We start from the raw sequence: 26,066 nt of genomic DNA on the forward strand, positions 1-26,066 counted from the left end.
GCCGATGCGGATGGTTGTATACAGCATTGTAAGCTTTAATCGACAAAGCAATAAGACCGAGACGGATGTCAAAACTACTTCCTGTTGACTTCAATGAATTTAAACCTTTTTCTGGTGAAATATGCGAAGTTTTTTATTCAATTATTAGAATATTTATAGAAAAAAAACGGAGAAAAACTGTGAATTCCGCTAGCATGGAATAAACTTGAATTATGTCTATGTTTCTAAACGCATTTTAATGTAGGAAAACTTTCTGTATTCTGACACGTCTTTAATTGTTCGTTATGCCGTGATTATGAGTAAATGATGGTTTTGCAAGAAATCTCTGATTGTTGGAAATATATCAGTTTTTGTTTCTGTTTGGTTTTCTTTATTTTTTTTGTTGTTAAATAAGAAACTCTGTAAAATGAAAAAAAAATGCTTCAGATAATAAGTCTGGTAAGATTTTTATAAATTATTCTAATGGTTATTTACAGTTGAAATATAAATTTCTACACATGTGTCCGAGATTGTTTTAAATCAATATGTGGCATGCTTTATTTTTTACCTTTTTCAGCATTCTTAATACGTGTTGTTCTATAATAATTCGTCTTAGGCCTCCGCTACTTTACAAATTTCAATTGTAATAAATATGCAGCTTTCATAAGTAGATCTTTTATTACATGGAATGGCAAACATATTCCTAACAAGTATCAATATTGTATGAGTTGTGTGTACAAATAACGTTCTTAAATAATTGCAAAAAAGTGGAAGTTTTTTTTATAAATCTGTTCTAGACATTTATTGTATCATGTGTCCTTTATTATATTGTTCACAAAGAATATATTAACGTTTTAGATTACAAACATTAAGAAAGTATTGTGTATACTAGAATTTATGGGAATAATAACTGTTACTTTATAGCGTTTGTTACCTAAAACGATAACGTTTACATTAACCAGTCGTACCATTATAATATATTGGGTTTCGCAAATTATTCAATACTACATTTTGCATTTTAATTGCGTATGGATACGTAAACCGGAGTCTAACAGAGTTCAGATTATGATCTGTTCAGATTATGAAATAGGTTTTTTCAAGATCAAATTTGCAATTGTGCAAATTTTTACTTTTCGAATATATTTTTTTATAGTCTATCACCTAAGTTTTCATTCTCTCATTTATAAACCTGTAATTAATTTTATTTTGCAGAAATAAAAGTTCAAAATTTAACGGTTAAACAAATTTGAATGATTTTGAAATGTCATTGAACAGATTTCTTTCTGTTTGAAACCCTGAATTCACTTTGCCACATTTTAACAATTTTGGCTCATTTGTAAAGATCTTTTTTCTACCATTGTTATTTAATAATCGACTGTGTTGATTTCATCTCAGTCTGTTTCGAATGTGAATGTGTGTAAAACTAAATGTTCTAAAATAGCACTGTGTGTATGAAATTCACGAGGACCTAAGTTCAAGTAAGTTAAAAATATCATTAAACATAAAAATAAAATTAAATAATAACTCCTTCTTCGAGGGTTCGAACGACACGTACTCTACACTTACGAAGCGAACACTTTACGACTACGCTATTAAGCTGAGCGGATAAGAAATAAGAAATTGTTTAGGTAGTAAAATATTTAGGCGATACAAAGTATACTTTTATTTCAGAATTATCTACACCCTTATAGGCCAATATTTATGTAAAAGGAATAGCGAATTCAAGCTGTATTAAATAAAGGTTATCATGATATCTGTGAATTATATCTAGTGAAGCAAGCTGATTCCCGAGAAATACGTGTTGAATTGTAAAAATTATTTTAATCAAACTGCAGAATGAATTGTTTATGGATTTTGAATTTGAAATATTTAACGGAAAACAACGGTCGCTGATTTGTGCTAAGTCGTATTTCGCTCCTTGGGGCGCCAGGCGAAAACACAAAAATACGACAAAGTAACGACAATGTTGTACTTTCGAGGGTGTCAGACGAAAACACAAAACTAAGACAAAGTGACATTGTCGCAATGTCGCTCCGCAGGGCGACAGGCGAAAACACAATAATACGACGAAGTCAAAATTTTGTCACATTTTCTTGTTTTAAGAAGCTAACATACAATATGGCACAGACAAGATTATATCTCTCGATAGGGTATATCTGTCATTGTGCTAATGGTTTTCCTTTTGATTTATTTATACTGCCCAGTGCTAAAAGGGTCTTCTAAATTAAACCCCGGCAGCGGATGTGATAAAGTTGGTCACATTATAATGACTTTTATTTGGAGTAAGCTGAGGGGCTCTTGCGTCTATATATATGTATATATGTCTTTAACTACGGAACAGTTGCCGGTGTAAAGTTGTTACGCTTTCATGTATTTAACTTTCTTTTTTATTTTAAATATGTATTAACATCAAAATAAAAGTAACAATTTTATAAATTGTCCGTTGATTAAAGTAGTTTTTTGCTGTTTTAATGTTTTTATGATGATTTAATTTTATTATGGTTGAACACCAATTATAGGTAGCAGATTTATACAAATACAAATACAAGACATTTATATAGCGCAAAAATGTATTAAATATTCGATTGCGCTGTACAGTATTAAGACTATGTACACATATGCTTGATCAAGACACTCCCAAACCCAGTCTCGTTGGCACAGCCAATCTACAACTCTAGTTGAAAAACAGTCCAAACAAGTATGTTTTAAGTTTGGCCTTAAACTGATTGTCATTGGTAATGTCCTTCAGATAGTCTGGCAATGAATTCCACCATTTAGGTCCCACAATTGCCAAAGATCTATCAGCAAGTTTTGAATTTGTTGATGGTATATCAAACCGAATGTGGCTAGATGATGAGGATCTCAGTCTTTTCCTGTACTGACTCTGGCATTTAGTGAACAATTCACAAAGATACAATGGAGCGGTGCCATTTGCAACACGAAACACAGTCACAATAACTTTGTACATGATTCTTGCTGGAATTGGAAGCCAGTGGAGTGATTTAAAAATTTCAGCACTGGATTGATAGTAAGTAGCTCCAGTGACAATTTCTAGCAGCATAATTCTGCACACGTTGTAATTTATTAAGTTGATAGGCTGGAATATCAGAGAATAATCCATTGCAAAAGTCTAAATGTGAATGAATCAAACCGTGAACAAGGATTTCTGCAAAATTTTTGAGTGAGATGTTTTCTGATTGCTTTCAAATTTCTTAACTGCATGTGTGCAATCTGACACTTCTTTTGAATATGGATGTCAAAACTTAAAGTGATGGTCATCTGTACTCCAAGGTCTCTCACTTATCAACACAGTTGACTTCGACCCCACCAACATTGACACTGGAATGTTCAATTTTTTTTAGCTGATGTCTTTGTATACATAAATGATGATTTCTGTTTGCTATTGTTCATTTTTAATTTAAATCTGGTCATCCATGACACAATTATCATTAAGACAGTCAGTGAGTTTTTGGCGAACGATTTCTTCGTTGTGATGGTCACCAGCTCTAATTTTAAATGCCACTTTATGATCGTCTGCATATCCATACAATTCCGCCGGATTTATTTCTGGACTATTTTGTTAAGGACAGCTATATAGAGAGTAAATATCACCGGTCCAGCACAAGAACCCTGGGAACCCCGAACCTGTGTGGTTTCAGATCGATGAGGAACTGTTCAATGACAACTTTCTGTCACAACAGGTGCAAGCAAATGAAGATTTTTCTTTTCAGCTTTGGTGTTGGCATAACGTCCAACTCACATGTTGTTGAACTTTGATTCACTCACAATTTGATTATTCTTTTTCATTTAGTGGTATAAAATTTGTTCATGATATTTTCACTTGATGGTACATCAGATGCCATAATACTATCAATCACTGAAGATGATGTTTCTGTGTTTATGTTATCCAGATCATCAACGAAGTTTAAGGATTTTGTCACTAAAGTAACGCAAGAATCGTTTGCAAGTGCCGTCTTCTCCTTCGAACGCCCAAGCAAGTCTGAAGTCACTCTATATAATTCTTCACATTCCCTTCAGCCTCTCCTATTCTACTCTGATAGAACCCATCCTTTTGCTGATGCTATTGCCGCAGTATAGGAGTTTCTTACATTATTGTACACTATTTTTGTGAGATCCGACCTGTCCCCTTTAAGTATATTTTCTCTATTGATCTTTTGTACTGTTTTTTAATTGCTTAAGATATCCAGAGTACCATGGAAGTTTGGGTCTAAACAGTAATTGATCTTTCTTTCAATGGGAGCATGTTTACAAAATTATATCAGATGCAGTCTTTGTGAAATCAGACACAAGTTCATTCACGGTAGATGATTTCTCTGCCAAACCGTTTAACTCTTCAAGATCGGCTTCTAACAAGTTCTTCGACACACATTTTTCCAGTTACGTTGTGATATGATGTTTTTTGTAACCAAAGGGGGACAGAATTGTTGAATATTACAACTACAAAAACAGTGATCAGAGATGTAATAGTCAGACTGAAGATTGGTTACACTAGCAAGTTTGTTTTCCTTTTATGTGATGATCAGGTCAATAATATGCCCACTAGAATGAGTTGGAGTGTTCACATGCTGAACAAGTCCATATGATTTCAAACATTGTTGGAATTGCTTTGGTGTAAAATTTTATCAAAATACATTTTTTTTATCAAAAACATGAATGTGTCTCAAACATGAAACTCTTTGTGATCTTTTAAAAGATGAACAAACTGGCCTTATTTACGACCAGACAGGTCTCAAGTTTCACTACCGGAAATACTGGTTACACATTTCAACAGAGACATTTTTACGTTAATAAGCATGTTTTTCTCAAAACAACACCACCATCGTTTTTTTTTTATTTATAAAAAATGATTATCTGACATCATATATAGCCGTGTATTAAAGGTTGGTTGCAATATAACATTTAGATTGCATATGATGAGAATCCTTTTAATTTCATTAACAGTGAAAAGTTCAAAAAGTCAGTGAAGTAGAAATAAAGCATAGACAAGTAAAGTATACGGTATTTGTTCTTTGTTTCAGTCCTACTTCAATGACGTACAGTAATAATGTTTTTTTTGAAAACGGCATTGCTTTCATATGCCGTCGTTTATATTTGCATATGCACAACAAATGCAGTATTCATGCGTCAAAATACAGTAAAATACCATTACGTTACGCGTTGGTTTTATGTTACCTTAAGATCGACCTATGGCCATTTTTAGCCTCTCACAAGTCCAAATTTTTTTTTTGGCGACGAGGGGTCAACCCCCCCCCCCAAAAAAAAACACAGAAAGGACACGTCCCTCCTCTTGCACCCCTTCATGCACCTTGTTGTACCTTTTTGATAGGGGGCGGCGCTGAAAAAGTGGTGAAAAAACAGTGTTTTGGGACTAAATAGGGCATCTTGTCACTATTTTAGGCCAAAAAAAGGGGGGGGGTGAAAAGTCGTCAAAACACGTCTAATATGAGATAAAAGGTTAAAAGTGATTTGAAGTTTTGTTCAGATTGAAAAATGCAAGCCTATAAGATATAAAGTGTAAGAAGGGTTAAAAAGAATTTATGGATTTTGAATTTGAAATATTTAACGGAAAACAACGGTCGCTGATTTGTGCTAAGTCGTATTTCGCTCCTTGGGGCGCCAGGCGAAAACACAAAAATACGACAAAGTAACGACAATGTTGTACTTTCGAGGGTGTCAGACGAAAACACAAAACTAAGACAAAGGGACATTGTCGCAATGTCGCTCCGCAGGGCAACAGGCGAAAACACAATAATACGACGAAGTCAAAATTTTGTCGCATTTTCTTGTTTTACAATATGGCACAGACAAGATTATATCTCTCGATAGGGTATATCTGTCATTGTGCTAATGGTTTTCCTTTTGATTTATTTATACTGCCCAATGCTAAAAGGGTCTTCTAAATTAAATCCCGGCAGCGGATGTGATAAAGTTGGTCACATTATAATGACTTTTATTTGGAGTAAGCTGAGGGGCTCTTGCGTCTATATATATGTATATATGTCTTTAACTACGGAACAGTTGCCGGTGTAAAGTTGTTACGCTTTCATGTATTTAACTTTCTTTTTTTATTTTAAATATGTATTAACATCAAAATAAAAGTAACAATTTTATAAATTGTCCGTTGATTAAAGTAGTTTTTTGCTGTTTTAATGTTTTTATGATGATTTAATTTTATTATGGTTGAACACCAATTATAGGTAGCAGATTTATACAAATACAAATACAAGACATTTATATAGCGCAAAAATGTATTAAATATTCGATTGCGCTGTACAGTATTAAGACTATATACACATATGCTTGATCAAGACACTCCCAAACCCAGTCTCGATGGCACAGCCAATCTACAACTCTAGTTGAAAAACAGTCCAAACAAGTATGTTTTAAGTTTGGCCTTAAACTGATTGTCATTGGTAATGTCCTTCAGATAGTCTGGCAATGAATTCCACCATTTAGGTCCCACAATTGCCAAAGATCTATCAGCAAGTTTTGAATTTGTTGATGGTATATCAAACCGAATATGGCTAGATGATGAGGATCTCAGTCTTTTCCTGTACTGACTCTGGCATTTAGTGAACAATTCACAAAGATACAATGGAGCGGTGCCATTTGCAACACGAAACACAGTCACAATAACTTTGTACATGATTCTTGCTCGAATTGGAAGCCAGTGGAGTGATTTAAAAATTTCAGCACTGGATTGATAGTAAGTAGCTCCAGTGACAATTCTAGCAGCATAATTCTGCACACGTTGTAATTTATTAAGTTGATAGGCTGGAATATCAGAGAATAATCCATTGCAAAAGTCTAAATGTGAATGAATCAAACCGTGAACAAGGATTTCTGCAAAATTTTGAGTGAGATGTTTTCTGATTGCTTTCAAATTTCTTAACTGCATGTGTGCAATCTGACACTTCTTTTGAATATGGATGTCAAAACTTAAAGTGATGGTCATCTGTACTCCAAGGTCTCTCACATTATCAACACAGTTGACTTCGACCCCACCAACATTGACACTGGGAATGTTCAATTTCTTTAGCTGATGTCTTGTACCATAAATGATGATTTCTGTTTTGCTATTGTTCATTTTTAATTTAAATCTGGTCATCCATGACACAATATCATTAAGACAGTCAGTGAGTTTTTGGCGAACGATTTCTTCGTTGTGATGGTCACCAGCTCTAATTTTAAATGCCACTTTATGATCGTCTGCATATCCATACAATTCCGCCGGATATTTCTGGACTATTTTGTTAAGGACAGCTATATAGAGAGTAAATATCACCGGTCCAGCACAAGAACCCTGGGGAACCCCGAACCTGTGTGGTTCAGTATCCGATGAGAACTGTTCAATGACAACTTTCTGTCACAACAGGTGCAAGCAAATGAAGATTTTCTTTCAGCTTTGGTGTTGGCATAACGTCCAACTCACATGTTGTTGACTTTGATTCACTCACAAGTTTGATTATGTCTTTTTCATTTAGTGGTATAAATTTGTTCATGATATTTTCACTTGATGGTACATCAGATGCCATAATACTATCAATCACTGAAGATGATGTTTCTGTGTTTATGTTATCCAGATCATCACGAAGTTTAAGGATTTTGTCACTAAAGTAACGCAAGAAATCGTTTGCAAGTGCCGTCTCTCCTTCGAACGCCCAAGCAAGTCTGAAGTCACTCTATATAACTTCTTCACATTCCCTTCAGCCTCTCCTATTCTACTCTGATAGAACCCATCCTTTGCTGATGCTATTGCCGCAGTATAGGAGTTTCTTACATTATTGTACACTATTTTTGTGAGATCCGACCTGTCCTTTAAGTATATTTTCTCTATTGATCTTTTGTACTGTTTTTTAATTGCTTAAGATATCCAGAGTACCATGGAAGTTTGGGTCTAACAGTAATTGATCTTTCTTTCAATGGAGCATGTTTACAAATTATATCAGATGCAGTCTTTGTGAAATCAGACACAAGTTCATTCACGGTAGATGATTTCTCTGCCAAACCGTTTAACTCTTCAAGATCGGCTTCTAACAAGTTCTTCGACACACATTTCCAGTTACGTGATATGATGTTTTTTGTGACCAAAGGGGGACAGAATTGTTGAATATTACAACTAACAAAACAGTGATCAGAGATGTAATAGTCAGACTGAAGATTGGTTACACTAGCAAGTTTGTCTTCCTTTTATGTGATGATCAGGTCAATAATATGCCCACTAGAATGAGTTGGAGTGTTCACATGCTGAACAAGTCCATATGATTTCAAACATTGTTGGAATTGCTTGGTGTAAAATTTTATCAAAATACATTTTTTTTATCAAAAACATGAATGTGTCTCAAACATGAACTCTTTGTGATCTTTTAAAAGATGAACAAACTGGCCTTATTTACGACCAGACAGGTCTCAAGTTTCACTACCGGAAATACTGGTTACACATTTCAACAGAGACATTTTTACGTTAATAAGCATGTTTTTCTCAAAACAACACCACCATCGTTTTTTTTTTATTTATAAAAAATGATTATCTGACATCATATATAGCCGTGTATTAAAGGTTGGTTGCAATATAACATTTAGATTGCATATGATGAGAATCCTTTTAATTTCATTAACAGTGAAAAGTTCAAAAAGTCAGTGAAGTAGAAATAAAGCATAGACAAGTAAAGTATACGGTATTTGTTCTTTGTTTCAGTCCTACTTCAATGACGTACAGTAATAATGTATTTTTTGAAAACGGCATTGCTTTCATATGCCGTCGTTTATATTTGCATATGCACAACAAATGCAGTATTCATGCGTCAAAATACAGTAAAATACCATTACGTTACGCGTTGGTTTTATGTTACCTTAAGATCGACCTATGGCCATTTTTAGCCTCTCACAAGTCCAAATTTTTTTTTTGGCGACGAGGGGTCAACCCCCCCCCCCCCCAAAAAAAAAACACAGAAAGGACACGTCCCTCCTCTTGCACCCCTTCATGCACCTTGTTGTACCTTTTTGATAGGGGGCGGCGCTGAAAAAGTGGTGAAAAACAGTGTTTTGGGCCTAAATAGGGCATCTTGTCACTATTTTAGGCCAAAAATGGGGGGGGGGGGGTGAAAAGTCGTCAAAACACGTCTAATATGAGATAAAAGGTTAAAAGTGATTTGAAGTTTTGTTCAGATTGAAAAATGCAAGCCTATAAGATATAAAGTGTAAGAAGGGTTAAAAAGAATTAAAAGACTAGATATACCATTTACAGTCATATTGCAGGTACATTATTACTACCCTGTTAAAATTGTTTTGTCCATCGTCAGCTGACAACACTCTGTCTTACCGGCGGTTTTGATGACATATTGCTAAAGAGATGACAGAAATATAAAATGTATTGATTACTACTGGTAAATTAGAATACTATTTTACATCATTGCACGGGTGAAATGTTTGAAATTATTGCCAACAAGTCACATTGAAAAAAAAGTGAGTGTTATTGAACTTTTTACAACACGATTTTTCTTTAGAAACGAAATTAGCATTTCGCTTATGCGCATTCTGCATAGGGTAAAAGAAGAATATTTTTATCAGTATTCAACACCTTTATATACAATTGAACTAAATGAAATTAACATAAGTAGTTTAGAATAGTTTATTTCAATAAATAACAGATGCAATGATGAATTTAAGTAATTTACTTGAACATGTCTGCATATACACAGGCAATCGATTCTGACAAAGAAGTACCTTCGTATACAAACATAAAAATTTAACCATCTCTTGCATTAAAGAGTGCTTAAATGAGTCACTTGGACATACATGTATCTTCGTTTAAAGTACTCGGTAAAAGTGTCATTATTGAGAGTGTCATTATCAAAGCACTGAAGTCATGGAAGCGAATTCGATGGGTAATATTCTTTTTAAATTCTCATACTCAAAGGCTTTTATAAACGTGATTTCAATGTCAATCGGAAAGCAGCAAATTTGGCATGGTTTAAAGTCGTAAGTATTTAAAATTTGATTTGATATTTATAACAGATATAAGAAAATATGTGGGACTAACTGATACAACGATCCAAAGCACATGTGAAGTCTCTGTTTAAACAGGGTCTTTCATATAGAATTCGAAAGACTCTCATTTAAAGTATCATTCAACGATTTTTTCATTAATAATTTAAATTGAATTATTAATTTTTATTTCCCATGTTTTATGTAACATTACCCAAACGGTACTGTACACTTCCTTTGATACCTATCTTATCAATGGTTTGGGATTAATTTTGTGAAGTTACAAATAGTTTGGGTTGCATTTGCCTAGATTTTAAAAATGTGTGATCCTTATCATTATGTTAAAATTAATGAGTTTTGCTAAATTGACCATATAACTTTGTTATGGCGGGTAAATTTAATTGTTTGCAGTAATAGAAAGGTCAATTAGTTAAAAAAGACAATGTGTACATCTACGTCCTGAACATTGACTACATTAACTCGTACAATGAAGCAAAGCACTGTTGCACCGCATATAGCTCTCAACGAACAAATTACTGTAATTGCAACGATGCAGCTCCCAACGATGGAGAGTCGTATTGCCCGATTTTGACTGATAAAGCCCTTAATATTATGATGATAGAATATAAGCATTTCAAAAGATTGTCAGAGGCATGTCTAGACTCAAACGCAACTTGTACCAGCAATCGTTAAAAAACTAAGGGAAGCACTATTTTGAATACTTTTTGTATATTTACAGTCCCTTTTACTGCCTAAATGGTATTACAGCGTGGATAAAATGGTAAAATATATTATACAAATTTTGAAGAATTGAAGCAAATAGCAATTCAAAGGAATTCCACTGAGTTCCAAAAGTCTTAACACATTGAATTTGATATTTTTACATAGATAAGTCGGGGCACTTAAAACAGAAATATATGCAAATTATAAATAAGAAATATACTGAAAATCGTTTTTGTGGTATTTATAGTTCGATCTAAGTGAAAAGCGTACTAACACTTTTCAATTTTGTGTCATTTTTTCACAATTAAAATAATTATTCTGGAAAAAGGGAGTGAGCGAATGATCTGAAATTTTGCACACAAGCTAATGGTCAGCATACCTTCATCAAAAGAATGATCATTAATCTTAAACAATAACTTCCAACCCCCTTTATGTTAAAAGTTATGAAGTCTGCATATCACAGACAAGCTGTCAAAAGGCAGTAAAACCGACACTATAATAGTTATATGGCGACTGTCTAGGGAAGACATTAGAAACCCTTTTTACCGTCTTTTTATTTGCATTTTGTAATAGGAATTTGAATCATAGTTGATCCATTTTTATTCATGTATCACCTTTATTTTTAACATAATTGTTTGTTTCTACATGTTTTCGTATTTTTGCCGCTTAATTACGTGTTTCGGGCGTTTTTACAACGCGTTCTCCGTTATGACTCGATGCAAGTTATTCTTCTATGCTGCGTTTGAATTAAGGCAGTTCATGTCTGTCTTTATTCCAAATATTGATAAAGGAGGAGTTATTAATCGATCCTTGATTGAGTGCTTCTTCTAGATGTAATGGGAGCTCTAAACGTATTGATATATTTGGGAACTACAAATAATTCAGGGATGGCTTTGTTTTTTGTAAAATGTTTTAAATATGTAAACAAAGATGACACTTAAATAAGATATTAGTCAAGTTGTATTGTATTTAATTTGCCGTTTTACTTTATGGTTGTAGTTGATTACATTATTTCTGAATTAATTACATCATAAGTTGTACCACTCCACTTGCTGGCGGGATATATGGGAGAATATAGCCTTACTTCTTGCGCGTCAGGTCGTATATAAATAGCGCGAGCTGAGGGAAATATTATGTCAGCCAGACTATATTTTACCGTATATCCCGACAGCATCTTGTAAAACGAATTTAAGACAATTTAATGTGATTTTTTTCATCGAAAAGCGAGAAAAAAACGCATATATAGAAGATGATATGAGAGGTTCTGAAAACAATAATTAATTTTATGCACACGCGAACATGTAAAAACTCGTGTTATTTATAGTTTTACGCGTTTCCGTTCTTTGTGGTATAAACAGCATACTATACAAAGTGTTTAAACCAATCAGAATTCGAGAAAATTATTTGCACTATTATAAGAATCGACATACGGTATAGCTGAAAGCCAAATAATAAGATAAAACTATGAAACACATTTCTGAGGAAAACACTAATAAAGAACAAATCCTTTGCATGTTGCAATGTCCTTTATTTTATCGAATAACACATTATTTTGTAAGTAAAACATCAACTTTGATATATTTTAGCAAACAGATTATGTAAAGCCAACATTTTTTTGCGAGTTTTTGTTTATTCATTTGTTCACTTTTTCGCACACACACAACCCAGTATGTGTAATGCTAACTCAGTTTAAGTTTTGTGGTTACAAGTTCTAAGTTAGATGCAAGACATTACCTAAAGCAATGTTGCACAATGTCCAAGTTTCTTACATCATTAAAAAAAGGTAAACTTGCATCAACAAAACACTAGAGATTGCTGCAAATAATCTTTGATTTTCTCTGAGGATAAGTAACACTTGGATTCATCATTAATGGTACTGGTTTCATTCCAAGTTTTCAAGTAAGCAAGGTCACAAGTACAAACAATTTGGGTATTGTCTAATCCCAAAGAATATAGATTAGAAAGAGCAATAACAGCAGCCGGTATTTGGTGTAGCCATGTCTCGCTTAAATCAAGATGTGATAATTTCAAATTGTTATTGAAAGCACTTTTTGAGATATACAAAATCGGGTTACCTTTGAGACCTAGTACAATCAAGTCTTCAAGCTTTGAAATGTCTGGGTCGACAACACTGCTAATGGAATTGTAAGCTATATATAACTTATGTAGTGATTTCAAATAATTCACTCCAAAGGGAATTCGTGAAAAATTATTCATATTCAGATTGAGATCATATACAGTGAAATTTGAAGAATCGAAGGAGTCCCCATCCATAACAAGAAATCCATTATTGTTGGCTTGGATAGTTGGGATTCTATAAAATATCTTTTGTAAGTCTGGAAATATTTTAACATCATTATCATTAAAATACAGATGGGTCACTTGTAAACGATCTGTTGTACAAGACCTCGTATTGAATAAATTACGATGATGATTCAATGAAAAGTTTAGAGTATGCAGTGCCTGAAATATACAAAAGGCATGTGGGATTTCTTCTAACCTTGAGCTGTGTATCTGTAAATCCCTCAATGTAGTTTCAAGTCCATGGAAAGCATTTTGTGGTATGACACTAAATGGTATGTAGCCTATTTCAAGGACACTTATCTTTCTCAAATACTGTAACTCGTGAGGCCAATACTGAAAAAGGCCCATGTCAAAAGATAAATCTGTAAGAGAACGTCCCATGTAGACCATCGTTTGTGTATTCAGATTTAATAACGGATTTCCACTTAAGTATAACACGCGTAGATTTGTCAGTTTTTCAAACGCCTTTGGAATGGATGTCAAATTATTGTGTCTTAAAGAGAATGTTGTAGAAGCATTCATTAGCCAATCAAATGCCCCGTCACTTATTGTGTGAATATAATTGTTATCAAAATTTATGCTACACCATTTGTTTGAACTTTGGATTTTGAAAATTCCTGCCTGTATGGTTATTATATGATTCTCGCTAAGGTCAAAACGGCAATGTGGAGTTCTTGGAATCCAAGGAACAGTCAGCAATGAATTGTTACTGCAGATGAAGGAACCTGCTGTACAAGTGCAGTTGTTAGGACAGTAGTCTCCATTTGTTTGTAGCAAGAAACAACAGTATCGTTCAAACAACATCTGCACCAGCAACGCCTATGTAACAGAGGGAAAGCAGATCATCAAGTTAAAACATACCTGCCTTATTTTAGCAAAAACACGTATAATCATAGGTCACACAATTTATGGATATGGAATGTTAATTCATTTCTATAATGATTGTTTTCGAGACAAATTTAATGATCAAGGCAAGTTTATAAATTTTAATCCAACGAGTTCAATAAAATTCGCAATGAAGCTACACAAATATACGATTCTATTTATTACATATCCAAATAAGAACTGTTTCCAGTAAGAAAGAGACCCGCTTAAAGTTTAACTTTTATGCTATATTTGTATTAGGCAAATGACGTCACGTCAAAATTGTATGAACGGGTTTTGTGGAGACTCAAAAGTAATGACGACACACTTTAATAAGAGCAAAAATGGGTCGAATACGATTTGTTTAATATGAATTATATTTGAACATTAAGAGGTAACACGAAACATTGTCAACATTTTTTTCTTATATAGTGAATGTCGCAGGGGTATAATATAAGTGTCAATTGGGATAATTAGAAGGAAATTGTTAAAGAAAAATCAGTCTAAGTGAAAAGGATATGTACACAGCTCAAGTCGACTTGATAAAATATGGTTCGTATGTTGGAGAGGGACCGGTAAATATTGTTATCAAAATCGTACCTGAACAATTACAAATATGGAGTACATCACTTTGTCTGATCGAGGATATAAAGAGCGGTTACAGTATTGTATGAAGCAACAGTATCTGTAAGAATAAATTTTATTCAGTATCATGTACATAAATCATAGGTAATGAAAGATACAATATACGAATAAGGAAGAGGTAAAAAAATAAATTGAAAACATGAATACTGTTATTTAAACTGTTAATAAAATTTGGTTTAACATTTATAAAATAACATTTCTGTTACTGTTACACCTGACACGGAAACAAAAACATATTAAATGAATCCTAACAAGAATCTTTTAATTATATATTGCAATTAAATTTGTCTATTAATAACCTCTGATCATTTTTCAAAAATTCAACTTTTATTAAGTTTCGCCATTTGTTTACAAGCATGTTATTCCTTTGAGATAACTAATCCTTGCCATCACTCTTTTACCGATAAAATTTTCTGAAGTATTATAAATCTCACCAATACTAAAGTCACAATATAGTGCATTTACAACAATTTTTTATAAGTCATGATTGTTCAGTATCTAAATATATCATTTGAAAACCAACTTTTAAGGTGTTCGTAAAAATCTATGTTATCTTTTAATCATATTTGTCTGTATTAACGAATTAGGTCGCATCATGTAGGTTAGACTTATGCTTAAATCTATATGAACGTTAAGTATTGCATTTAACACTTCTCTTATGTCGCTTTTTATTTATATCATCATCTCATCCAACTATCAACTGTGAGTCAAAATATTGTCTACGTATATATCAAAAGTTCACCATTTCGTGTTAAATGTTGAATTCTGCTTAAGCAGGTGCTAGGAGATGTGGTCGTATAATGAACAACAAAATGAATTTCGAACCTACATTAAATGTCGCATAAGGCTTTATATAGCTGCAACGCTGATATATAATCAATTGTGTCGCATTTAAGGACCTCAGTCTATTTCAAAGCACACCAGCTGTAGGTGGGTCAAAGTTTTTCTAGCCGGGACATTGTCTGTCAAAGATGACTACCGTTCAGGTAGGCTTTCAACCTCGTTAACCAAGGCAAACATTGCTTCTGTGAAGGTTATAGCAGAGCAGGATGAAAGATTCAGTAAAGGAAATAACTAGTTGTACTGCCATATCTGAAGGCAGTATTTATTCAATTCTGACAAAACGATTGATCATGCCAGATGGGGACCCAATTTGCTCATCAAGGAAGAAAAGAGACAGCGTCTTTAGTGTTCCTAAGATTCTTTAAAATATACGAGGGTTGTCCCAAAATGTCGTAAACTACATTATTTTCTCTTCAACCTGACGTCATAACTTAATAAAATTTACCAGATATCTTCCTTGGTCATTTTGTAATTTACCTACTTAAAGTCAATAGCCAATATATAAGGTAACGCTTTTTATCAGGGTTTTATATTTAACAGTACAACATACCCGGAGCACGGTAAAATATTTGTCAGTGTTGAGAGCATGCTTCTTAAAATAATGCCTTTAACTTCTAGCATAATAATAATTATGGGAAATACATTCATGTGGAATTACGTCATTCATTTTTACGTCATATCACCAACAGACGTTTATGTAACGTTAATTTGAAAAAGTTTGTAGCAAAATACGTAACAGCAGTGCTATTTTGAAAAAGCCCAAAATGGCGACGTCAGATGAAAATGCGGCGCAACGCAATGTCATTGAATACTGTGTTAAGTTGAAGAAGCGTCCAACGATTATTGACAACATGGAGAACATTATATTTTATCAAGATAAAGTTTTCGAACCTGCAGCTGTGACCTCGTAATTGTGATTTCAAATAAGGAAACACTGCAAAGTATTAAGGCGTTTCATAAAAATATTTCCAGTCTCTGAAAACATCACATCAAGTTCAATCTGTGTCTCCTGAGATCTATAGCAAGGTGCATTATCTTGATAAAATATAATGTTCTCCATGTTGTCAATAATCGTTGGACGCTTCTTCAACTTAACACAGTATTCAATGACATTGCGTTGCGCCGCATTTTCATCTGACGTCGCCATTTTGGGCTTTTTCAAAATAGCACTGCTGTTACGTATTATGCTACAAACTTTTTCAAATTAACGTTACATAAACGTCTGTTGGTGATATGACGTAAAAATGAATGACGTAATTCCACATGAATGTATTTCCCATAATTATTATTATGCTAGAAGTTAAAGGCATTATTTTAAGAAGCATGCTCTCAACACTGACAAATATTTTACCGTGCTCCGGGTATGTTGTACTGTTAAATATAAAACCCTGATAAAAAGCGTTACCTTATATATTGGCTATTGACTTTAAGTAGGTAAATTACAAAATGACCAAGGAAGATATCTGGTAAATTTTATTAAGTTATGACGTCAGGTTGAAGAGAAAATAATGTAGTCTACGACATTTTGGGACAACCCTCGTAGTTGGAAAAAGATGAACAGATGTCCCTCCTCATCAGTACAAAGAATACAGTTCTACAAGAATTCTTTACTAAACTAAAGTGAAGGTGTTATACAATAAGAATCAAAGGATGGTGAGGAGTTAATCATTGACATGACAGAGATTGTTGAGGCTTTCTAAGAGATTGAAAATGTTAAAGTTGGAAAACAATCTGACTAATTCTCCTGACTCAAGTCCTTGCGACGTGTTTCCGTGTCACAGGCTTAAGAAAATGCTTTTTGATAAAAAGTAATCGCCAAGGCGTTCTCTGACAGCGAATTTTATCAGTGTCTATGACAAAAGTAGATTACTTTTATCTTTTCGAAACTGGACAGGGAGGATTCAAAAATGCATTTCGGTAAACAAGGAATACCTTGAAGATTAACAATACAAAATTGTGTTCTTTCTTTTTTTCTTTTCTTCTGATTTTAGCAATTTAACAGTGATATAAATAAAAGATAATGAAACACCGGGTGAACGCTGGTTACCTCTCGGGTATACCGAAAATCTAGAACAAAGAATTAATTTCGCTGTTGTACTTCTTGTACAAATTCGAACGAATGATATTAAAATGTAAATACCTTCCTGAGAGTATCTACATGTATAAAAAGGGCAAAAGTAATGTTTAAAAAGCTGTATGCCGTAATTCGTTTCTTTCAATTGAATTTACAACAAAATAATAGGTGGCTTTTTACCGTCTTGTACGTTTCTTTCAAGGATTTGCACTAGTCAGCGTTTATTTTTGTGCACAATTCCTGTGGCCTTGTCATATGCAGAGCTATTACGGATACACACGGTAAACATAAGAAACAACACAAAATATCGAGGCTTTTCTGCGACAATTTGATAATCTTTCAATAGAGACGCACAATAAACAAAATAAAACATTAACATATCGCATGCATTGTCCCGTAGATGGTCATCATGAATGTAATAATTTCTACCCAATTTCAAGCTAATAATAGCCTTTGCATCTAGTATATACAGCACTTTGATTATTTTTGTTGCGTGACCTTAAACGATACTTAATTTTATAAGTTTATTGTCACATCATCGTTGTTTGTGACATTAAGTGGCCTTTAGATTCAATCAAATCTTTGAAAATCGTTCCCAACCAAATTTTTGCTGTGTGTTTTGATTTCCTTACACCATTCCTTTTCCTCCTTGAATATAATACAAGCACGGTGACAATTATACAAGATTAATATTTCAGAAATCTAATAACTGTATTCTTATTTCTTACAATACCCTGTTACTACATGCATTTTTCATATTCGTTCGGTCCTTGGTCATATAATTTAAGACATTGTGAAGAAATTAAAACACCAAAACAAAAAGATGCAATACCATAGATTAGAAAAGTATCTATTTATTTATTGTCTATATGACAAACCCATGTTTGATTTTTTATTAGATCAACTTTCAAAGCATTTACAAAATACTTAACTCACTTACCAACTTATGTTTTAATCCGCCCAAATTCTTTACAAAAGAATGATAAAAACTACTTGACAGAATGAAAAAAAAATTGTTAAGTTCATTATTTATATCTCATGTTGATTCTTATCTTTTCTCGCTAAGGGAATTGGCAGATGTGAGTGTCTTAAAGATAATTCATGCTTTCAAACAAGGACACAAAGTGACATGATTACTTTCACACGATAAGTCATTATACATGTGAAAACAAAATATGTGTATGTAATGTCACTTTAAGCCTTCGAAATAAATTACGAGCAGTTAAGGCTGTTGTACGTTTTGTCGCAGGCTCGGTTTGATTGAGCCTGTTCAGGGACATAAAACAATTTTATTTAATCAATTAATTGGTTGATTTTTTGTCTTTCTTAAGGTATGGTAGATTCAGTTATCAAAACTATGCAGTATACATTCAGTTATTTAATTTATTTACATGATTGATTGTGCATAAAATACCTTATCCTTATCACAAGAGTGCCACTTGTGAATTACCGATACTTTTATGTCATATGAAACAAGAGAGTCATGATTGACCATTCATCGCTCGAGTGATTAAGACCTGTGAATACTTTGTTAGATGATGCTCGGGCGAATGATGTGACAATACCATATTAAAAAAGTAGTAACATGCATTTAAGCCACAATTCATTGCCCTTGATCAAATGACCTTAAATGCCAAGAAAAAAATCCATTAATTACATATTCCATATTCGATAAATCTATTAACTTTTAGCCTTAATACCCTCCAGTGACAATATGCACAGGTTTATGCAATCTAATAAAATCTAATATACCAATCAATTAACAAATAATTGAATATAGATTTAATAAGGAATATTTAAAGAACTTATAGTAGCCCTGAAACATTGACAACGACAGAGAATTGTGCAAGATACATGTTTTTTCAGATGTGGTGCACATGTAGGAAGTAAAAATTAATTAGGAAAAACGGTCTCGACAAAACAAGTAATGAATTTTGAATAATTATTGCCAACCTTTTGGGAAAAAAATGGTAACACTGGGTGTGGATGTTTGCCGAAAATGCTAGATTCAAGAAATCGTGTATATATTTTGTTCCTCAAAATAAGAAACGTTCGTACTATATTTTTATTTGTTTGCGAAGGAGTCGAATCTTATGATTTTAAATAAATTTAGCCTACCGAAATTCATTCTAGTACAACACACACTTAATAAAGTGTACTTAAAACTCAAAAGACAGATACACTTTCAAGGGAATTTTATTTAACATATTTTTTTTACTTTTATTTGACATCAATGCATTTTTATATTGGTGTCCATGAATATTGGCCTAAACAATGAAAACCCATGGTCGCTCACTTTTCGCTCGCTTCCTTTGTTCTATTTATCGTAAAAAAAAATGCACGTACAGTACATTGTTTGCCTTGACTTTGAAACGGGCTATATCTGACAAATATACTGTTTTCTGTTATCGTCTGCTATTTATTACTTTGTTTCCTTCTAAGCTCAAAGTATAACTTCCATATAAAGATGACGCAGCACATAGATTCTGAATGCTTTGGACGTCTAGGTGTTATTACTTAAAACAACTAGAACTGTGTCCAAAGGACACGGATGCCCCCACTGATAGCATATATATGGTATATAGTGAAAAAATCAACAAAGGGCCATAATTCTGTTAAATTTGGTCGCAGCAAAAATTCCTTCCTTTTCTACCATCTACACATTAAGGTTGTTCATCCCTGGAAGTTTAAGCAAAATCTACCATCTGGTTTAAGAGGAATTGCGTTTACAAAATTTCTATATGGTATATAGTGAAAAAATCAACAAAGGACCATAAAATTCTGTTAAATTTGGTCGCAGCAAAAATTCCTTCCTTTAAGGTTGTTCATCCCTGGAAGTTTAAGCAAAATCTGCCATCCGGTTTAAGAGGAGTTGCGTTCACAAATTCCTACATAGTATATAGTGAAAAAATCAACAAAGGGCAATAATTCTGTTAAATTTGGTCGCAGCGAAAATTCCTTCCTTAACTACCATCTACACATTAAGGTTATTCATCCCTGGAAGTTTAAGCACAATCTGCCATCCGGTTTAAGAGGAGTTGCGTTCACAAGATTTCGGGACGTAGGGACAGACGTACGGACGGACGGATGGACGGACGGACGGACAAGTGCAACGCTATATGCTCCCACTTTGTTGGGGCATAATAACACCTACGAAGACGCAAACAGGCACCGGTTTCTAAAAATATGCACTCGCAATACTTGCAATGCTTATAAATGTGTTTGATTGCTATAAATTTACAAATGAAACTATGGTTGCATGGTTAGTTTTTGTCATTTATTTCTGGTCAAACATTGTTTGGAAAACATTCATCCGAAGGTACAAAATGAAGAAATCAAGTAAAATAGATCCTTTAAATCCTTTATTTAACGTCGAACCAACATAGTATACTGTACAAACGTATATGTAAATTTTGACCAAACTTTGTCTATGAACGTAAAATTACAATTGTTTCTTGTATTTTTATGGTTAAAGTTTTTATGACTGTTCAAATGGTTCAAGTGCAAAAACTACATTAAAATATGTTATATTTAGATACATGTCTATAGAAAAAGAACAATATAAAACCTTTGTTGACAAACAGACACGTAATGAGCGTGGTGGCTGATTTGTGCCATGTCTTTTTTTTCGCGGGGTGCACAGACAAAGACACGAACATACTTAAGTGTGTAAGAAATGTAAGTATGCAAGAAATGTAAGAAATGTAATATATGAAAGAAGAAATATAAGTGTACAACAAAGTAACTACTTCGTCCTCATTTCGTTTTACGTTCATTTACGTTATTATTGGTGTTTTTGCCTGGCGCCCCGCGGAGCTAAAATACGGCATGGCATAAAACAGCAGTATAATTAAGCATCTGTATGATACGCTGCTCGGTTTGTAATATAATGTTAAGTTACAGTCTCACTTACATCCCGGCAGAGCCCCGGGAGACGTCCGGGGTGATCCGGGAACGACCGGGGTATGACCAGGAACAACCGGAGTACATCCGTAACTCTGCCGGCAACGTCCGGGATGATCCGGGAACATCCGGCATGCGACCCCGGATGGAATAAAATATTTAATATCACGGGGGTGGTCCGGGATGATCCGGGAAGGTATAGCTTTGCCGGCTTCATCCTTAGCTCTGTCGGGAACGACCGGGGTTATACCGGTGAAGCACCGTAGCTCTTCCGGCACAAACCGGGGATGATCCGGGGTATGATATGGCCGGTAGAGCTACGGTGGCGCCCCGGAATATGCCGACAGAGCCCCGGTAACTACAGGCAGAGCCCCGGAGGATAAAGGCAGAGCTACGCTTGATCCCGGTAAAGCCCCGGGAAAGCCCGGATCATTAAAAAAGAATAACGACAATTTGCGATGATTGCACTTGTTTGTATTAAAACCCTTCCCATTTCCCTTCAATCCAGTATGGCATAAGGATTTTTCAGAAAATCATCATGAATTACTATTCTGGAACAATAGATATTATATTAAATAAAAATTATGTATCAATGTTATCATTTTCGGGCGTTTTCAATCCACCGGGGTTCTACCGGGGCTCTGCCTGGTTCGTCCTGGGCTCTGCCTGGATCGATCTGGGGTTAGTATCTCGAAGCTATCGTTAGCATAACGACTATCGTATACCTCTCGTTAAGGTTTTCACCGCTATCTCGACGCTCTCGCAATTAACGAATAATCGTTAACATGCCCAATTATTAACGGATGCCTAGAGGGTGTCGTAAGGCTCTCATTACTATCATTTTGACACAAAAGTAAGAAAGGTGCGATTTTAAAGTACATAAAAAAATAAGAATTATATCATTTTATTGATAAAAAATGATGAACCGACATAAATATAGTAGATCTTTTTTATTTTTTTTTTCTCATGAATTTTCACAGGCCCGTAATAGATTTTATTGTGTAAATTCACTCAAAGAACTCTTTAATACAATTCCATAAAAAATATCATAGATTATTGAAAGAGATAAACTTGTATTCTTGGATCTAATTGGCTCATTTCTATTGTCATTTACAAAGTTTTACATAACATTTTAAGCCTATTATAGCATTCGACACGATATGGCCAGTTGACGACCCGTAAAAATCCAAACAAACAAAATTTTTCTCACATATCAAACATATGTAAAGGTTCTTTACATTTTAATTTGAATGCGGATGAAAAAAAAAAACATATCATAACTTAAACAGCGAAAGGAATAATCTCCGTAATGTGTAATTTTGCACAAGAAAACATTAATAAATATATGCATACATCATGCTGAAAATTCAACAAAATTGAAACTAGTTACAAAATTATATTTCGAAAAGTAAACTGTGACGTATTAATTACATTATGAAGAAAAGTGCATTACGTCAGCTGCAAAAATCGGTACCACAAAAAGGGATGTAATATATAGAAATGTTGTTTGTTTATCATTTTATATTAACATATATTTCACTCGCGAACACCAGTTGTTATAATTTAACTCGTTATATTTTAATTTATAATACAGCAAACATCCTTTGTTTAAAACAAAATGAAAATTTATTCATATTAATTAACAGCAGCCATGTATATATTTAGTAATACAGATTTTTGACAGGTTATGTGGCCGTATATAAACGATAACCCGAGCCGCCAAGTGAGAGTTATATTGCATACAAAATTATATCGGCCATATATCCTGTTAAAAATCTTTATAACGAATTTACAATACTGCAGAAAAAAGAGAGATTTCTTGATAAATTGACAGCAGCTGTGTATAATAAACTATATAAACGCCAATTAAAATTGATGTACCAAGCTTGCAGTAACAAATTTTTTTATAATACTGCACGTTTGTCACGTCACTTTTCATTGGAGAATCGTGACGTTTTTATAGTTTTATATACACTGTTTCTGGCAATTTTATAAGAAATCTCACTTTTTTTCTAAAAAAAAGGGAAGTTCGCGGTTTTATAAATTCGTTATAAATATTCCTGACATGTTAAATGGTTGTAGGCAATATAACCATCGCCTAGCGGCTCGGGTTATATTTCCAAACAGTCGTTTATGTAGCGCAATATTACCTGTCAAAAAACTTTATAACTAATAATATAAACGTCATGATTATCCAATGAAAATCGACTACATATTTAATATATATTTATGCTTATGAAGTAATTGTTTTGCTCATTGCGTCATTGTTAGGTGCATGACGTCTTTACAGCTGTGTAGCAAGTGGGATTGTAGAAAGAGTTGCTGTACATATGTTTGTCTAAAAGGTAAAATTTCATTATGTTTCGTGAAAATATAGTCCATATTTCACTCAAACGGAAAGCAACAATGAAAGCAACATTTTCAAATTTGAATATTGACAGTATACTTACACCCTAAAACAACATGTTGCTATAGCCTGAAGAATGAGGGATGGTTATCTGACTGGTATTGAGAAGAAGCTCCGCCAGAATATTGGCTTTAACTATGTAAAGAACTACACTGACAGCCTCTGCTGCTAAATCTTCAGTCTCTGCGGTTCTATATACAGTCGTTTTCTTTTGCAGTTTCTATGTTAAGTTCCCGCCCCGCCCCTCAATTAAAAATCACGCCTGTTTCATTGGAACTTTCACCACAACAAGGGAAGTTCCAATGACTGTTCTCTTTTTTTTTAAAGGAACCGTTTTCGTAGGTTTACCACTATCACAATTGCTATTATCAAGGCAATCAGGATATTCATCGCAAAACAAGTCTATATTGCTAGACGACAGACCGGCGGATCCTGCACGTGTCGTGTGATTGTGTTCCGGTTTAGCATGATCGTAACCTTATATTCACCTTCGTTTACGCAAAATAATGATTCGGTGAATTTAAACAAGAGCTGTACACAATTTTCGGGTACATGTTTTCAAATGATAACACAACGCAATCGTTAATAACTAACGAGTAAGCAACGAACAATTGCTTAACTACTGCTTTCGAGATACCCGCGCTAGTCTCTCGTTAACCAACCCTCCGTCAATCGTTAGCACGTTCGTAAACGCAAATATAACGAAAGCTTCGAGATACTAACCCCTGGGCTTTGCCTGGGTCAACCTGGGCTCTTCCGGCGTCATACGGGAACGACCGGGGAAGCACCGGCATGAACCGTAACTTCGCCTGGGCTCTGCCTGGATGATCCGGTGTGCATTCTTGGGAACTACCGTAGTGCTACCGGGGTAAGTGTGACCGCAACAATAATTTCACCCCGGATCGTCCCGGATCATCTCGGTAACTTACCGGGATGGTCCTGGGCTCTGCCGGGAGTAAGTGAGACCGCAGCTTTAATAATGAAGTGCTTTCATAATGACCTTGTTATTGGCTTCGGCCTCAGGCTAATATTACAGTATAAACCCAATAACAAGGCCATTATAAAAACACTTAATTATTGACAATTTTATTAATTAACTACACATAAACTAAAAAGTTTATTACTTAGTGAAAATATAACGAATGTTAAAGTCCGTTGTTGTGAGGTATTGCAAATGAGATTCATGTTTTAAAAATGTCTCGTTAACCCTCCCTTGCAGCAATTCAAAATGGCGACTTTTTTACAATGAAAAAATAATCAGATTCATAATGGCCGAGCTGGGGAGCCAATCAAAATTCTCAAATCTCATTATAGCCGAGTTTTCTCATAAAGGCCGCACTTTAGCATAATGGCCTTGTTATATGTTCATAATGCCGTGCTGAACTTCATAATTATTAGCCTTACATTTGAAGTGAATACGTGCTTAATATTGAAAAGTTAATTAATAATACGTCTAATAGAATTGCACGTGTGTGGCGGACACACGCTTATCATGTCCACCATATTATGGATTTATTAGATCACCACGTGAAATAAAAAAAGAGAAAAATATTTGTATGCGTTATAACATTTAACTATAATGACAGATAAGCTCTAAAGATACGTGGTAACATTTATTCAGCCATGCATTTTTGTTGTTGTATTTGGCACTTGTATAACACTGTTTAAACAAAATATAATTTTTGGTATGTTCTCGTCTGTTTTGCAATGTGTATACAAAATGGTTCAACTGAAGTAACTGAGCACAGACCGCATCAAGTTCAAGAAGGTCATTCAACTCATCTTACAATTTACTATATTATACAAACAAGACAACACCATCAAATCGCCACTTCAGTATAAAATCTGTTTTAAAGTTCGTCACTTAATTATGCAACAATATTTGTATCCATCCCAACATAATAAAATCTGACATTATTTATGAATAAACCTAAAACAAAACAATGGCCATTAATTATTTACGCGGCCAAAACGTCAAGAAGTTCATATACTTTGAATTTGTCATTAAATTTGACAACAGTACAAGAGACAAAAATTTGATAAGAAAAACTGTACTATTTTATGCTATGGCGATAAATTCTTGCTGTTATAAACACACTGCCAGATATGTGCTAATGGCAATTGGATTATTTGCACTCGGGATCTTGCTGGGTCATTTTACAAGCAGGACCAACGTTGATACAATTAAAGAAACAGCTTCTCTATCTAGACAAAGGCGAAGCACGCACGCGCCCTGCAAGTTGACTACAGTGCAGACACAGGCTGGGAGAAATTTCGACGCACTATTGAAAGAACGTTCTTCTAAAAAGAATGCAT

The 26,066-nt window shown here is 34.1% G+C and overlaps 1 protein-coding gene across 1 annotated transcript; it reads right to left on the minus strand.

Moving 5' to 3' along the window:
* Window positions 1-12,231: 12,231 nt before the first annotated feature.
* Window positions 12,232-18,506, minus strand: LOC132757996 (leucine-rich repeats and immunoglobulin-like domains protein 3). Its single transcript, XM_060749504.1, has 3 exons — window positions 18,381-18,506; window positions 14,479-14,563; window positions 12,232-13,833 (listed from the first exon to the last, which is right to left on the minus strand). The coding sequence occupies exons 2-3, from the start codon at window positions 14,503-14,505 to the stop codon at window positions 12,505-12,507; spliced, it is 1,356 nt and encodes a 451-aa protein (XP_060605487.1). The 5' UTR covers window positions 14,506-14,563; window positions 18,381-18,506; the 3' UTR covers window positions 12,232-12,504.
* Window positions 18,507-26,066: the final 7,560 nt, after the last annotated feature.

This window comes from Ruditapes philippinarum, unplaced genomic scaffold (genome assembly GCF_026571515.1).
Source record: "Ruditapes philippinarum isolate M1 unplaced genomic scaffold, ASM2657151v2 ctg7321_1_1_1_1, whole genome shotgun sequence".
NCBI classification, from domain to species: Eukaryota; Metazoa; Mollusca; class Bivalvia; order Venerida; family Veneridae; genus Ruditapes; species Ruditapes philippinarum.